Below are 18,434 nucleotides of genomic sequence, written 5' to 3'. Positions count from 1 at the left end.
AACGCAAAAATAAGAAAAAACATATTTAAGTGTGACAGCATTTTTGTATGCTGCATTTTCTAAAATTTGATTGATTAAAACCAATTTGTGTTCTTTAAGCAAGAATCACGATTATAAATGTGCGCGTGAAATCATTTCTGAACTTACAGTTATTGCAGACAATTGCCAAATAAGCAAATGGACATTCTAAAAGCGTTACATATTGTAAGCGTTTAACCTATGAGCCTTTGACGACACATATGTACATCAGCCGTCTAAAGCAGAAAGAAGTATAAAGCGTCTAAGAAATCTAAAGTATGTTTACACTAAGGAGTGTTACTGGTTATCAAGCAGACTGGAGTACCATAAAGACAAAAGTGGTAAGAAAGTAAGAAACAAAGAGCATAGTAACGCTTAAAAGCTTAGTATTATATACACGCTCGTTTAAGCATTTATCAAAAATAAATCATTTAAAGTACAATACAAATGTTTTTCAATTTGCACTTTATCAGAAAATTGAGCTTATTCTTTACAATACAACAATTACGTATATCTGGGTTTTTTTTTGTTGTTTTTGTTTTTGTTGTTGTTGGTTTTTTTATTTTTATTTTTAGAGTTATTTTGTAATGGCTAACATATATAAAAAATAAAATCAATCGTTTTCAGTTTGCATGCGCATTACATGTCTTTGCTGTAACGTAAGCTTCTGTATAGCTGCACCATTTTGTTTTGGTCAAAATGTTAATCAGGGTAAAACATTTCAGTTGGACATATTTTTAATTCAATGTATAGGTAAAATGTTACATCGCAGGTCATCCTTAGTAAACTAGTATGAATAGATATGTTTCTGTAATACCATTATATAGCTTTGTGGAATGTACTTTTACCCCCCAAAAAATTAATAACGACTCATAATATGCGTAACTGTTGCTATTTCATGAATTTCTTTGGACTTTCCATATGTGTTTTAAATTAGATTGAATGTATTACCACTTCAGGAAATGTGCTATTTTACTATAATATATATATAGTTAATGGATGGATTTAAGATATTATATGCCCGTCTCAAAAATGACGGTCATTAAATTCAGAAAATGCACTATAAACTAAAATTGATGGACCCCATATTTCAAATATTTGATAGATTGTTATATATTATGTGACACCGATTCCAGAATGTGTGCCATTTAAGAATCGTAATACATCTTTTGTCTATGAAGAAAAAACATAAAAAATGAGATGTACACGGAATAACTCGTAAAGCGGGTTATTTTAAAGTTTACACCACATTTTCTAGGTTATTTTGAACAGATAGAAATATCAATACAATCATTCCTTATAAGTTAATTCTCAGGTCCATTTTCAAGGAGAAAGCATAAAAAAACGTTCATGACATAACGGTCACGTAAAAAATATATGTCTATGAGCTGATAGACAAAACACTTTCAGCCATCAGAAGACGTGTTACTTCGAAAATGAAAGTAGCACTGGCTTGGCTTAAATGTACTGTTAATTTGTCAGTATAAAAACTGTCAGTATCGCCGAATAGCTCAACACCACATATTTTAAAATTGCTGTACAACTTGTTGATAAATAAACTCATCATAGATATCAGGATTAAAATTTTATATTTACGCCAGACGCGCGTTTCGTCTACAAAAGACTCATTAGTGACGCTCGAATAAACAAATATTCAAAAGGCCAAATAAAGTATGAAGTTGAAGAGCATTGAGGACCAAAAATTCCCAAAAGTTTTGACAAATGCAGCTAAGGAAATCTATTCCTGAGGTAGAAAAGTCTTTATATTTAAAAAATTCAAAGTTTTGTTAACAGTTAATTTATATTTGTAAGATAGATATTCCTTGTAGTGTCTACAAGACACAAATTAATGTATACTACATGCAAACGAAGCATATTAAGGTGGTACCAAATGCTTTAAGTAAAATCAATTTACCTCGTTTAATTTTCCTCAAATTTGTACGAAATATTTTACTTTGACCCTTTGACAAAAATATAAATTACAAAAACAAATGTTCATTTAAACGGCACAAATTAATTTTATTTCAAATGTTATCAAGAATTCTGGTTTAAATACCGTTTACCTTTTAGATGTTGTTACTATTGATTATATGTAGCTATTCCATACTATACATGAAGTATAATAGACGGGAAAAGGGACAACCCTGTGGTATTGCTATATTTACAATTGATTAACTACTAAATAGTTTATCCAAAGGACGTTTAAAAGGATACCAAACACATTGGCTAAAATTAATTCATTAAATTTTGACAAAAATATAAAAAAAAATCTAATAATACGCGAACCACAAACTTTATCATTTGATATATAAATAAACTCATCATAGATACCAGTACTAAATTGAGTATATACGCCAGACGCGCGTTTCGTCTACAAAATACTCGTCAGTGACGCTCTCAATAAACGGTTTGACAAAAACATTACTTTTGATCAATGAGAAACTTTTAATATTTCCTTAACAAAAGAATGTGATTTAAACCTTCAGCTGATTTTTACAGAGGAATCTATATGTAGTGTACCACCTTAAATAAGCAACATTAAATTTCAAATGTTATCCCAGTTTTTCAAGTTGTTATAAGAAGCTAAGTAAGGCAAAAGCTAAATGACAAACACCTCATGATTAAGTATAATGTTATAGTAATACATATTTATATGAATGGAAAACACCAAAAGCTATTAAGTAAAAGAGTAATGATAAGTTAACTCAAGATATGATCAATTGTGTCAAAATTAACCATGCATAAACAGTTAAGACGTCTGAGAACATATCCATTATGTGATATATGTACCTATAGCTAACGCTTGCATGTTTATTAATACCTGTTTCTTATTTTCCGCCACTTTTAAATGTTCATGCAATATTGTTTTTTTTTTTTTTTTTTTTTTTTTTTTTGGTTGGGTTTGTATTTTTGGTAATCACGCTGTATAGTTTGGTTTTACTATCTTTTTTCTTTGTAACAAGTAATTCGGGATTACTGTTTGTTTTCGTCGGTTTTGTACTTCCAAACTATTTTTAATTTTGGGGATTTTTCTTCATAGAATCTTCCTAACAATTTGCCTTCGAAATGATTGAGTTTGTTTTTTTCATATCAAAATAAAAGGGATATTAAAAAAAAAAAGAATGTCTTGTACATTCGGAAATGTGGACAAAAATAAATTTTACAAAAATGCATCATTAAAATTAGTTATGCATAATAAAAAAAAAAGCTGTCTTCATTGGCTTTGAAATTCTTCATATAAAAAGGGGGAACTACAAAACCAACAAAATATATTTTATGTGAATAAACTCAACAAGTATCATCCACAAGCATCAATAGACACCAAATATATTAATGGACAAAAATGCAAGCGTTTACTACGAAAACATTTTAAATACTGTTTTTTCTACTTTAACTGTGCCAATTTTTATTTAAAGTAATTCTTATATATCATTCACGAATTTCTCGTTCTTCGTCATATCGTGCTAATCGTATGAGCGTGAGAAATATACCATAAATCTATTTTTACATTATTGAGAGAATTTTTCTGAAGGGGAATTTATGAATGATATAAATACTTACTCATTCTTTGTGCTATACATGTGTGTAAATACGATGATATGACAATACAAACAGATAAAAATAGTCCCTGCATACTTCTGAAATTAAAAAATTTACACGTTTAATTCTTATGACACTTTCGTTAAATAGTTGTGTCAGATATAAACACTGTGCGGGACAAATTTGCCATTCCGGTATCGGCAAATCTGACTTTGTCGGTTTACAAGATATCAAAAAAAAATTTTGTCCAGTGATAGATTATTGAAAAATTAAAAAAATGCCATATGTCCCAACTTGTCACTGTTGTCACTCTTGTCACTGCAGCTGATTAAAAGTACATTTCCCATGGGAAATTTGATAATTCCCATGGGAATATTAGAATTTCCCATGGGAACATTGAAAGTTCCCATGGGAAAAATTACTTTTCCCATGGGAAGTTTAGAGTTCCCATAGGAACTTTAAAGTTCCCATGGGAACATAAGTAAATTGTTTGTTCCCATGGGAAGTTCTAAATTTCCCAAGGGAACTTTTCTTCCCAAGGGAACTCCTTTTCTTCCCATGGGAAAATACTTTTCCCATGGGAACAATAATTTTTCCCATGGGAACAATAATTTTTCCCTTGGGAACAATATGTTTTCCCATGGGAACAATAATTGTTCACATGGGAAGTGATATAACTAAAAAGAAAACATAAAAAAAATCCTCTAATTGCATGAGTGAAGCAATTTCACAAAACGGACTAAGTTATTATGGGTACAAGTATTTCTTTGAATCTTAATTGTAGAAATATATAATTGTGTGTTGTACGATTTTTGTCTTGGCATGCTTAATTGAAAGTAAATCACTACGTGTCAAAAATTTAACTACTATAAATTCAGAAATTATTGCTGTTTTTATTATTGTGAAAATAGTGACAGGGTTATAATCACAATAATATACACTTGCATATTGAAATTTTTTATGAACTAAACAGGATTATTCTAAATTTTGCACACAAAAAAATGATGAAATTGAGAAAAATCGCACTTACAATTGCTAGCAATAATTTCTGAATTTTCAGTATATAGTTTTGCATATATAGCTTTCACACCATTGCACACAGTGTCTTATGTTTATCCATTTGAATGTTTTTGTGTTTTTTTCATGCAGACATTTAAATGTTGATAGGTCTTGCTCATTGTTGACGGCTGTTCAGTCTGAAAATACCTTTATCTCTGATTTTTAGTTGTCTCATTGGCAATCACATACCATATCCTTACTTAATTTCAACACTTCTTAATTTAAGTTATATACATTTGATAATTTCATTTTCAAAAAGACAAAACATTACAATTGGTATAACAAATAAGGCACTTGTGTTTTAATATTTCATCTTTCACTGAGATAACACCATCAAGTAAAATGTGTAAAACAAAAACAGAAAATTAAACAAACAGCAATAAAATAACTCAAGCAAGTGTCAATAAACCTGCACAAATAACATGAATAACATATCTAAGGTCATAAGCAAGTGACAATAAAACATACAGCAATAATATATCTAAGGTCATAAGCATAAACATGCAGCAATATAATACATTGTATATCTAAGGTCATAAGCAAAAGACAATCAACATACAGCAATAGTATATCTAAGGTCATAAGCATAAACATGCAGCAATAATATATCTAAGGTCATAAGCAAGTGACAATCAACATACAGCAATAATGTATCTAAGGTCATAAGCATTTAAAAAAAAAACCATGCAGCAATAATATATCTAAGGTCATAAGCAAGTGACAATCAACATACAGCAATAATGTATCTAAGGTCAAAAGTATAAACATGCAGCAATAATATATCTAATTTCATAAGCATAAACATACAGCAATAATATATCTAAGGTTCTCTGATATTTGTCCTAAAAATGTTTGGCTCTAGCACCACTGTTGAAAAAGTAATGCCCCTTTTTTCAACAATTTCCTCAGAGAGTTTTCCTCAAGGGAAAAAGATTTCCCTTAGGGAATTTGCTGCATAATTATTTCCTTTGAGGAAATTCTTTTTCTTTTGAGGAAATTTGCCACTTCAAATTTTCCTTTGAGGAAATTTCCTCTAAGGAAATCATTGTTCTTCAAATTTCCTCTAAGGAAATTTCTGAACATCAAATTTCCCTTAAGGAAATGTTTTTCCTCTATAAAAATTTCATAACAGTACAAACATTGACAAACAGTATAAATATATTTTCTCCTAGACTGAATTATTGATCATGTTGATACAAAAGATTATATAAAATAAACACTTTTCATGTCAAATTAACTTGTCTTCTGTTTCAGCTGCTGTGTATAATTATTCTACCCCCTACATAACAGTTCAGTGCATAAATAATTCCATTCACAAGACATCTTCCTTCAATTGGTTGAATAAATTTTGGCAACTTGTTCTTCAAACATCTTCTCTGTATATTTGATATGACATGTATGATGGAGAGCCATGTACATAATATTATGTACATAAATGGATAACGCATGTGTTTATTTCGACAACAAACATGACAAAGACACTATTTTTTTTCTTAATTTCTCCATAATCCATCAGTGAATATGTAGGTTGTTACATTTTACACCATTGTGTCCTTGTGCATCTTTGATAGTACTCCATTTTGTTTACAGCAATTTTGTAGAATTTTTTCTATTTCTTTTTCCAGAAAAACACACAATTGAGTTCATTTCACATTAATTAATCCAATTAGCACATTATGTAGAAAAGTATTAACAAATAAGTTTCCTCTTCAGTATAGACTTGCAGGACCTGACGATGATCATAAAAACCAAGATATCTGACCTATAAATACACAAAATAAAAATAAAAAGTTATAAACATGATAAATGGAGAAAAAAACAGCAATATAAATAGGCTTATTTTATCATGTTTTAATTAAAGTCATAAGAAACCTCAAATTAAAAAAAATTATGTATAATAATTATGTTTTTTTACTTATTTTTAATTGCTTGCTTCCAGGAAGCAATTCGCCGATACATATTTTCCATATACATAGTGACCCGAGCGTAACCCTCCTCGTAAAAATCCGGTGACCACAATATGCAAGGATCTGTCATTGAAATAAACAAATAGCTGATTATACATGTTAAACACGTGCTCAATACCCATGCTTTTTGTGATTTGTTTACTATAAGGTGGCAATCGGTAAAACTCAGCTTCAAAACACGGCATTTAATGAGCAGCATTATTTGTTAAATCATAACAAACAGAGAGAAAAAAAAATTGACGATTTATATGATATACTTGTGAAAATAATGATAAAATCGTGCACAGAGGACTAAGTTTATGATGTATACATGCATTGGTTCAAAAGTTGGACAAACTTTATTTTTCATCACTCACTCGTTTCATATGACTTTAACATTTGAGAAACTTTCATTTGATATTCTTACTTGTCATGCTTTATATGAGTTCTCTTATTTCAGTGCTTTGTGTCCAAGATTTAATATTCGTTGTTTAGTGCCTTGCAGTGATATTTAAAGTTTAGCCACTTGCAAAAGTTGTTATAGAATGTTCATATGCTGTGTTATTTGAACCACTGTCCTATATTATGGTCAGGTAAGAGGTTGAGTGCTCACAGACATGATATTTTTTTATTAATTGTTATTGTTTTTGAACATGTTGAACTAAATTGGATTGTTTAAATCTTTTCATGTTGGGATCTTTATTGGCTGACCTATAAAGGAAGTGTTGTCTCATTATTGAAGGCCAGCCCATCATTGGCCTTTAATTTCTTGCATCCACTTCTTTGAACTCTGGTGGATAAGTCACTCATTTACCATACCACATCTTCTTATTTTTATAAGAGTCATCATTCAAAGGCAATTACTTTTATCATGTTTATTACTGTAATTCAGAAATTATCCAGAGGTTTTAAGTAATGCGATTAATGTGACTGGGTGAGTATCGCAAAAATAAGAAATCATATTTTGATAACAGAAACATATATATATCATGTATATACATGATATATAATTGATGCAGATTTTTTTTGTAATCACAATAAGTTGTCCATTCCCTGAAAAATCACAATAATAAAGGCAAGCAATAATTTCTGAATTTACAGTATATAGAAGTGGTCTTACCATTTAGGCCTTGTTGTATTCTGTTTATCTTGTTTTGTCGCTCATTTCTATTGAAACTGTTTATATTTTTCATTATTTTTCTATATTTCTTGTCCTATAAAACATACAAAGGGTAAAAACTATTATTAAACATCAGTATTTTCTTTATATACAATAATATTTAATAAGAATAGAATATTTGTGCTATTTCATTTCACAAACTTTTTGTCAGTCATGACTTTCAAAGACTTTCACCCTGGTCAATAGTTTAAAAAACAAACATTCCCATACTTTTTCTTTGTGTTCGTACTAATTTTTCATTGGACAACAAAAACATGATTCAACTATTCTTCTATGATTTGTTTTGCTTGACTACCTTAAACTCTGAAATATTGTTTACACTGTATAATCTGTATGTGTCTCACTCGTCAAAATTTCAAATTAATATATAAATAACCAATAAGAATGCTATGCATGGCTCAGCTTGATACAAACGTACACTTTAAACCCTGAACAGTTGGAGCAAGTATGGACACAACATTCAATTCAAACTTTTCTCCATTGGATTGGTTAGAGGTATAGGGGGAGGGGGAGATCTCACAAACATGTTTAACCCCGCCGCAATTTGCGCCTGGCCCAAGTTAGGAGCCTCTGGCCTTTGTAAGTCTTGTTTTATTTAAATTTTAGTTTCTTGTGTACACTTTGGAAATTAGTATGGCGTTCATTATCACTGAACTAGTATAAATTTGTTTAGGGGCCAGCTGAAGGACGCTTCCGGGTGCGGGAATTTCTTGCTACATTGAAGACCTGTTGGTCACCTTCTGCTGTTGTTTTTTTATTTGGTCGGATTGTTGTCTCTTTGACAAATTCCCCATTTCCATTCTCAATTTTATGGATACAACTCTGAATTGTAAATTTGGATTGTGATTCAATAGTGGATGCAGCATAGGTTTCTGACATTGAATGAATGTGGTCCAAGTACTTAAAAATTTTAAATTGACAATTAACCTCTAAAATGGTCCAATATTCAAAATCTTAATACATGGTTAGATGCAGTATATCAACATGATCAAAGAACCCAAATAATTCATTATTTGATGAAATCAAATAAAGTTCAATTTTGGACCCTTTAGATCTCAATGTGGACCAATTTGTTAACAGGCCAAAATATCAAAAATCTAAATGAATGGTTAGATTCAGCATATCAAAGAACCCCATATATTCAATTTTTTGGAAATCAAACAAAGTAAAATATTGGACCCCAATTTGGACCAACTTGAAATTTGGGCCCATACTAAAAATCTAAGTAAATATTCAGATTCAGCATATTAACATGATTAAAGAACACCAAGAATTTAAATATTATTAAAATCAAAATAAGTTTAATTTTGGACCCTTTGAACCTTAAGATAGACCAATCTAAACAGGACCAAAAAACTAGAAAGCTTAATACACAGTTAGATTTGGAATATATATATCAAAGAACCCCAATAATTCAATTTTCTATAAAATCAAACAAAGTTTAATATTGGCCCCTTTTGGCCCCTAATTCGTGTAATTTCTAAACTCTGGACAAAAACTCTGGTCACAAACCCTGTGTTTGAGTTTCATAGATTTCTGTTAACTTATACTAAAAGTAATTATGCGAAAACCAAGTGTCTTCGGACTACGACGACTACATGATAAAATTAAGAATGGGAATGGGGAATGTGTCAAAGACCCCCCTTTTTTGGACTATCAATGCATTTGAATGGGGACATGTAATTACCCCCCCCCCCTTTTTTGTCCTGGGTTAGGAAACCCCTTTTTAAAATGACTGGATCCGCCCCTGAAGGGTCTATCATTAAGTTTGACAACTTCAGACATACTACTTTACCAAAAAAATTGACACATTTCATCCAATTTAATTCATCCTTTACTTGCTATTTCATCCATAATATTTTAAAGAAAGAAATTTGGAAGGAGTATGATTTTAATTTGCAAGTTATACACTATCCAAACTAGAGACCTAATAGAGTAGATATATACTTGACTAAGGGAGCTACCATTTGATTTTTATGGGGGGGGGGCTAGGATGAAAAATTTTATCCTGCATTTTTTTTTAGCTGTAATCTCTGTCCTGCCTTTTTATTTTTCACTCTGTTCGTTCCTGCCTTTCTTTTTTTTAGTTTATCCTGACTTTTTTTACCTAAATTGTCGTCCTGACTTTTTTGCTAGTGTCTCATCCTGCCTTTTTTTTTTCTCAAACAGTCAGGGGACTTACTTAAATGAGTGATTTTCTAAATCACTGATTTAAGTAACATTATTTCCATAAAGGTTGGAAGTTAGAGTTGTCTTTCTTTAATAATCACCTATTTAAGTAGTACAAATTAATCACTAGAAGAAGTGATTTAATTTTATTGTAGCTTTAAATATAGAATACTAATGATCCAGGGACTAATTATGTTTCTAAACTTATCAGAACCAACATCTGTGTTGTCTAGGATGACCAGGTCATTTCAGGTGATGACCTTGTACTGAATCTAGGATAATGACATAAAAATCACTTGTTTAAGTATCAGACCTCAATTTCCTTCCCAAAAATCACTTCTTTAAGTATCATTCTTTTAATTATCCCTACTAATTTCAACACCCCCGAACAGTGAGATTTTTATCGCAACAGTAGAATTTTATTACATAATCTGAATGATGAAACCTTGAACCTCACAGGAAAAATACTCCCACTGCTGGGAAAAATCTTTGAAGAAAGTATCAGTTCATTATGTAAAGCCATTATTATAGCATTTTTTCAACTAAAATAGAATTTTCAGCTAAATGATAGCATCAAAGGCAGAAACCTTTCTACTTAAAAGAAGCAAAAAGTTTATTTTTTTTTAATTTTACTAATTAAAAGATATTATTTAAACCAGATGTGTTTAAAATTTGGAAAAAAATACAAAATTTCAATTTGTGACAAAACCACAATTTTGCTACTCGAATAAGTGATTTAAAAATCACCTATTTCAGTAAGTCCCCTGACTGTCAAAACACCTGTTCTGCCTATTTTTTTCAAATTTCATCCTAGCCCCCCATAAAAATCAAATGGTAGCTCCCTAATTTAAATCAAACTTGGGGTGACTGGCGACAAAGATTTAAGGAAATAGATGACAGTTTACCTACAATGATCTAGCTTCATGGCAATGGCATACATTACAGACTACATCATGTACATGGTCATTCTTAATTGTGTTTAAACTTTGGGAGTTCATTTTTTTAATGTTTAAAGCTAACAATTTCAACTACATACATTTATCAAGATTTGATTCTACATTTATATATAATTGTGTATGTCAGTCACATGTATGTACATGATGTATTTTAATGTAAAGCATCTGAAAACTCATTAGCCGTTTTCATAGCCTATGCCTGAAAACAGAGATTTCTTATTAAGGAGAAAGCCCCGCCCCCCCTTTTTGGTGTGAAATATTTTGTTGATTATATAGGGAATCACTGAAGCATGACTGGAGCAAGCATCCCCCTCTGTCCCCCCCCCCCCCCAAAAAAAAAAAATAATTTAAAAAATGGAAATTTCTGGATCTGCCCATGTCAACCTTTCACTCAGGTCATTGGTGAAGAGTTGTCACACAAAATAAATGATATCAAATGTTCATATGTATATGTTTTAGCTCGTGTAGGTGTAAGGAGGCAACCATTTGATTTGTAGGGCGAAAAGGGTGAATAATCTTGCCTTGTAAAACTTGTGCTATAAATAAAAATTAATACATTTCCATTTAAAAATCCGTCAGCCCAATCTCATCCAGTGAAATAGATTATTATCTGTTTTCGAAATTATATGGAAGTACTTAGTAGTTCAGACGCATTGCAAGGCATTTTTTCTAAGGAGACGTGTAGACTCATTTAATTGGGGGAATGGAACCAATAAATTGATAGGATCCGATATGATCTTCCCAGTAAGGAGCACCTATTTTTTTAGGTAATTATTATTAGTGTCGGTGATCTCACAAGTAAATCAGAGAAAATATTGCATGCAAGTTAATAAGCAGAGAAGAGACAATTATCAACTTGTGTATTATTCATTTTCTCGCAGTTATTTACGGTAAATTAACTATATGTATATATATCCCAAAACAGGTGTTCGGTTCTAGTACTATACAATTTGGTAAAACTGCTATATTTTGGGGCCGAAAAGGGGTCTTACTGAACCTACTCCTTTATAAATCTTAAGTAGGAATGCGTGGGTTCCATTTCATGAGACCTACACGGATTTTTTATAAAATAAATTTAAAAATTATAAATACAGTTTTCAATTCTTTCCCGGATTAGATAAAAAAAAAATGAAAATAAATAATCTTTTGAAAATAATACGATATGGTTTAATTATTTCACTTCATTATAATGATAAATCCTTTAGATCTGAAATGTTTAATTAAAACGAATTTATCATTTTGATCTACCGATAAACTTTAAATTGAAGTGACATGGTCAGTTAAGTAACCTGATTAGTTGCATGGCTGATTACCATCTTACAGGTGACCCAGTAATTTTCCATATGACACTAGCGTGTACCCTCGGGGTGTGTATAACTTATTTTTTGGGGAACATCCTGTCCACGTGTAATACTTAGCATATATTGCAACATTTGACATTAAACAAATTTTCTTTGTAGCATCGGAGGCAATTTCATGTTCAACCACACAGAAAATTTCACACAAAAAATATGATAAAATCATAAGAAAAAGAATAAGAAATACTAACAAATAAATTTGGCATTAATAAAACGAGGATTCGTGTATTCAAGAGCTTATTTTCAGTGGACAACAACAAATGGAAGTTTTTAACGACCTTGACTGGCTATAATATATATATAGCACTTGCACGGTCGTTCCAGTGGACATATTTCATACCAGATTACTTATTCTTTTTATATATATGACAATTATTGTTTAATCTGATACACGTACCTATAATGTACAGTATTTTGAACAGCTTCAAATATATGGGGTCGTAGTAATACCGCAAAGGACCTCCTTAGTGCACTACGAACAAAAATGTGCACTAAGGACCTGATGGAATGATACAACTGTTACAAAGGACATGGCATATAAAAATAGACTTTGTAAAAATTCATTATTTTAAATTTTACAATTAAACCTTTTTATATTAGAAAGTTATCTAATGTGTATTCGACACGTGCCTCAAAAAATTGATTGTCACCTTTTTAGTGTAATAGGTAGAAATTCACGTTCGCTCAACCTTGACCCGTTCATAATCTGCTAGTAAACTGTTTAAACATGTATATATGGTATTTCAAATTGTTCTTTATTTTTTTCCCATTTGTTTGTTTCTGTCGTATTTATTCTGTCTGTTATAATTTTTACTTCTAAAGTAATAAAGTATTTTCAACTCTTTTCAGTTTGGGAATTTTTAATCCTTTTAATTTTAAAAAGACAAATAATTGTGAACACTTCTATTCACGGAAAAGTGAGGATTTATATTTGGTTGCTTAACGTCCAGTTGCCAATACTTCATTCATTTTTCTGATGTCAGGGACCATGCCTCACAGCAAGGTTTTATAAGGATAGAACATAGGCAAATGCAAATAGATTCTATTGACTATATCTTTGCTGCTTTGGGTTCTGCATGTATAATGATTCATTATGTTTTATGGGATACTTAACTTCTGTTCTACAAATTTTATATTAAAATATATTCTGATTTTTCATTTTTAATGAGATTTTAGTTTCTGTTGATTAGAGGCAGTACAAAAAACATGTTTTAATCATAATTAAGGTGAACCCCCCCCCCCCCCCCCCCTGTCAACATGACACCCAACCACACCACTTGAAAATCTTAAAATATTTTTTAATGTTATCTTTACTATATATATATATATTGAATAGGGTGACACGTTGTCGCTACATAATAACCAGATAAAATGGATCTTGTTTATACAAAAAATCTTTCAAGATTGTGGTTTCTCAAACATATGGGAGTCACAAAATTTTGTTAATAAAGAATGGTTAAAAACTGTCATAAAGCAGAGATTGCTATATCAATATATTCAGAACTGGAATTCCCTCATTCAAAATTTGTCAAAAGGTATAAACTACAAAAATTAAAAAAAAACAACTTGAAATTGAAAATATTTTAATATTTTGGACTTCAATATATATATATATATCTTTATTCTCATAAACCAAAGTACAATGGTACAGAGACATATACAAATAAATTAACATAGTATAAATTTTAAATACAAAGACGCTTTTGTTTTTTGTCGATTTCAAACGACTAATACTAAGTTGCCGATTGAAACAGGAAGATGGCAAAACGTAATCAGAGAAAACCGCTTTTGCAGTCTATGTAACAATCGACAAATAGGTGACGAATATCATTTTATATTTGAATGCAAATTTTTCAATCAAAAACGAAAAGAGTTTTTAACTGCATATTTTACAAAACGGCAAAATACAGTTAAATTCTCTGAAGTTATGTCAAGTACAAGAAAACCAGTTCCGAAGAAGCTTTGTTTTTTTTTTATAGAAAATATAAATACTTGTGTTTGTCGGCCCGTGCTTGTACTCCTGGCTTGTAACTTTTGTAACCTCTCTCGCTTGTTTTGTACATATCGTAAATATTTATTGTTGTATTTGTTATCTCTGTACCGATGTAATGCATTTGCTTTATGAGAATAAAGATATATAAGTAACTTCTTTAAATATACACAAGTCATAATTACATTGGCCAGAGGGTAACTTGATAATTAGAGGATCAAAGGATTTAATTAAGACAATCCAAGACTGCTACCTCTATATTTTATTATACATATCTTTATTAGCCTCATTTAGGGTGATACAGCAATTGCAAAACGGGTAGATACGATCTGTAATCAAATAATTAAACTAATCAAAAGTTTATTTAGAGTAACCATATGCCGGATGAACAAAAAGTTTGCCATTTATTGAAAAACATATGGTTTTATATAACAAGAAAACTTCTCTAGTATTCTAAACATTTATCACGTACCCCCTCCCCCAAACCTCCGCTTCAAGCTCTAGATTCGCGCCTGCACATTGTAAATTATATTTCTTACATCACGATGCTTATTACATTATAAAATAAAATGGTATTCATCTTCAATTGTTGAAATAAAGATGAATTGTTAAAAAAAAGCATTGACATCAGTTTTAAAGTTATTGTTCATAGGAGACAGTTATGATTTATAGTCTCTTTTTAAAACGTAATATAATTTTACCTCTTGGAGTTTTTCGACATTACTTCTGTAATCGGATTTTGAAGAACCCCACGGACACCACATACTCTCATGCATATGTCACTCATTCAAGGCATAATGATAATATATGTAAACTCTTGTGTTGTTAACAAGGAAACGAAATCTCAAAAGCATTTTTGTCTCAATTTGTATCTCAAAATAGGGTTCTTTAATTTAAAAAAAAGCTTGCATAGCAATTTCCTTAAAAACAAAATATAACAAAGGCAAAGTTTTAAAACACAAAATTCATTTTTTTTTTATTTTTCTTTCATAAACTTGAAAATTTACCACGCTAAACCGTTTAGTTTATTCAACAACAACCATTAATTAATCAATAAGTAACGATAAAAAGACAATTGTGTATTGGATTAGGTTGATTGAACATGATGATTATTGAATTTGCAATAAGCCGTTGGTCACGTGCCGAGTGGCACGCGTTGATTAAAAAGTCATTTAACTTCAAAATTACAATATCTATTGATACCTAACTTTACAGATATGAGGTATTTAATCATATCCTCCTATATATCCATATTCTCTGTGATCTTAAAACATCGTTTTAGTGTCCTTAATGCAAAAACTTTCTTCTTAGTCAGCGCCTTTAAGAATTCCTTTGCGGTATTTCTACACACCGAAATATATGGCCTTATTGGTAAAATACCCACGTGAAAATACCACAGTGTTAGTGTCACTAATAGTCAAAATATTGTGCCGTGAAAACTGGAAATGAAGTTTAGCGGGACATAGGAAATTACAAAAATATTAGAATTGTTTACTTACATAGTGTAAGCGGGATGCGGGAATCTAAAAAAAATAAATAGTAACTATAAAGCGAGATCCGTGAACAGAACCCCCAAATGAGACCCCATTAGTTGTGGCTTATTTTTGGTCTTTTTAGCTAGTTTCCTTCCCCTACATTACTTGTAAGTTGATCGTTTTTGTAAAGTAGCACTCGAGATTTGACAGTATATTACCAAGAAATGCACAAAATATTGAAAAAGAAGGTTTAGAAAATTTAAATAATGGTATGCACACACACACTCCCCTGTCAGCACAGACAATTATATTTTTGTAAACGCGCCAAACTCATTTATTCCACAGTGAGACAAGCTTTACAATGTTGATGGTGGTGAAAATCTAGTCCAAATAATTATTACGTCTTGCAAGGCTATTTTATTTCTGGAACGCTTTCCTCTGACGAAGCCGAAATGTGAAACCAAATCAACAAGAAGTCTAACATCTATAATAGAACTGAATATAAAATCGAAATGTAAATGGGGAATGTATCAAAAGACCAAAGAGCAGATAGCAGCCAAAGGGCACCAATGGGTCTTCAATGCAACGAGAAAATCCCACAACCCGAGAAGGGGTTCCTAACCAAAGACAAATGGGGGGGGGGGGGGGGTCCAACTACATGTCCCCATTCAATACAATACAATACAATATGCTTTATTTGAAAAACACTCCGTCACATTGACATGTGAAACAAGAGGTAAATTACAAAATACAATCACATACAATTAAAAAAAAAAATAAAACAACTTAGAAATAAAATATATGGAAAATTACTTTATATTATAATATTTTAACATTATAATATTTTAGTTAACTTTGAAATGAATATAGACACATTTTTAAATAATAAGTTAATATTTGTCAATGACAGTTAGTCCTTTCATTTTTGCTTAATTCTGATATTTCACATAGTACTCTGGAATATGCTGATTTCTGATATTTTTTAACTAATAAAGAATTGCATTCAAATAAATAATGGAATTCATTGCCAATTGCAGTTAAACACAGATTGCATGTCCTTTCTTCTTTTGGAATGACTTATACCATCTTCCCAGCTCTACCATTGTCTACTGGGATTTTACATTGCAGCATCTTAATTTTGAAATATATTTACGTTCGAATGGTGTTAATTTTAAAATTCAAATGCATTGATCGTCCAATAAAGAACAATGTAGAAAGGGGGGTTCCAACATGTCCAACCCTCAGACCCTCCTGGATCCCTGCCTGTGAGGCATGCTTTAGCTTGCCATTAATGTATACTAGTTGAGTGATAATGGACGTCATATTAAACTCTTTGATATTAAAAAAGAAAATAAAATAAAAATCATACAAAGGTCACAAAGGCCATAATCTGGCTCCTGACGTGGGAAAAGTGCAAAATGCAGTGGGGATGAAAGCCTTTACTGTAAATTCCTGAAATTACAATTATATAAATCATCTCACATCTTTGCGCATTTCTTGAAATTGGTCATATTAATAAATGCATGCAATATTTTCAGAAAATTTCAATATATAGGCTTTTTAAAAAAAGTCAATCTTGTGCATGATTTATCAATGATTATACTTGCACAATTAACGCATGTTGTTCTCAAAACTAAGAGGTGTCTATGCTATTTATGACAATTTTCATGGTTCAGTGGTTATAGTTAAGTTTTTGTGTTTTGGTCTGTTTTTCTCATACTTTATGCAATAGGTCTACTATATTTGTTGTATGAAATGATTGTAAGGTGAACATGTCTAGTGGGATGATGTCAACTGACCTTGACCTCATTTTCATGGTTCAGTGGTCAAAATTAAGTTTTTGAGTTTTGGTCTTTATCTATTAAATACTATAAGCCATAGGTCAACTGTATTTGGTGTATAGAAATATTTTATGATCTATATGTCAGTGGCACAGGTTTTATTTGACCTTGATCTCATTTTCACGGTTCATTGATCAGTGTTTTTGTGATTTGGTCTATTTTTCTTAAACTATAAGTAATAGGTCAACTATAATTGTTGCATTGAAGCCTTGTTAGCTGTATATGTCTGCCTGGCATGGTTCATCTGACATTGAGGCTTAAATTAAAATATTATTTGTTTGCCCTTTACCGACCGACTCTATAAATTCGTTCCGACTGAAAATCTTTTATTTGTATTTACCAGCAATATTTTGTTTTAATTATTTTTTGTTCCTCCCGAAAATCTTATATTTGTATTTCCTGCTCAAAACTTTTTTACCGGAATCCACAGGTTTTATCTTCCCCGTATAAGGTTAAGTCCATTTGGTATCACGTCAGCGTTTGGCATGAACACTTGCATTTAGAGATTCAAAGCTTTTGATTGAAGTCGATGTTGAAAGTATAACCAACGTTGCCCTTTATACTTGAAGAGCAGGGTTCATTCAAAAAAGTTTGTCCAATACAAAATTATCAACGTGTGTACAAAATATTTTGTTAACGGATGTTGTATCCTATATAACATGTATAAGGATGACGTTTAGTGATTCGTATATCCGGATGATTATGTTATTGCTGCCTATTACCAGCTTTGACATTTTATTTATATCTGAAATGAACCGAAGTCCTGTAAATTGGAGAATAATTGGCAGTAAAATCGCCAAGTTTTCCTTGCAGACCATTTATAAATGCGATGTAAAATATGTGACATTTGAGTTTCAAGTCTTTTAGCTTTTTTTTTATAACACCCGGACACACTCAGTCTC

General features: G+C 30.9%; 1 protein-coding gene across 3 annotated transcripts in view; it reads right to left on the bottom strand.

Annotated features, from left to right (window-relative positions):
- The window catches only part of LOC139528094 (shell matrix protein-like), a 48,218-nt gene that overhangs the window by 12,918 nt on the left and 16,866 nt on the right, over positions 1-18,434 (bottom strand). For all 3 annotated transcript variants that reach the window (XM_071323919.1, XM_071323920.1, XM_071323921.1), the window contains exon 2: positions 3,580-3,656. In XM_071323919.1, the coding sequence (XP_071180020.1) occupies positions 3,580-3,652 (73 nt within the window). In that variant the 5' untranslated portion in view covers positions 3,653-3,656. The remainder of the gene's footprint in view (positions 1-3,579; positions 3,657-18,434) is intronic.

This window comes from Mytilus edulis, chromosome 6 (genome assembly GCF_963676685.1).
Source record: "Mytilus edulis chromosome 6, xbMytEdul2.2, whole genome shotgun sequence".
NCBI lineage: Eukaryota > Metazoa > Mollusca > Bivalvia > Mytilida > Mytilidae > Mytilus > Mytilus edulis.
This window is presented reverse-complemented; position numbering and strand designations above follow the sequence as displayed.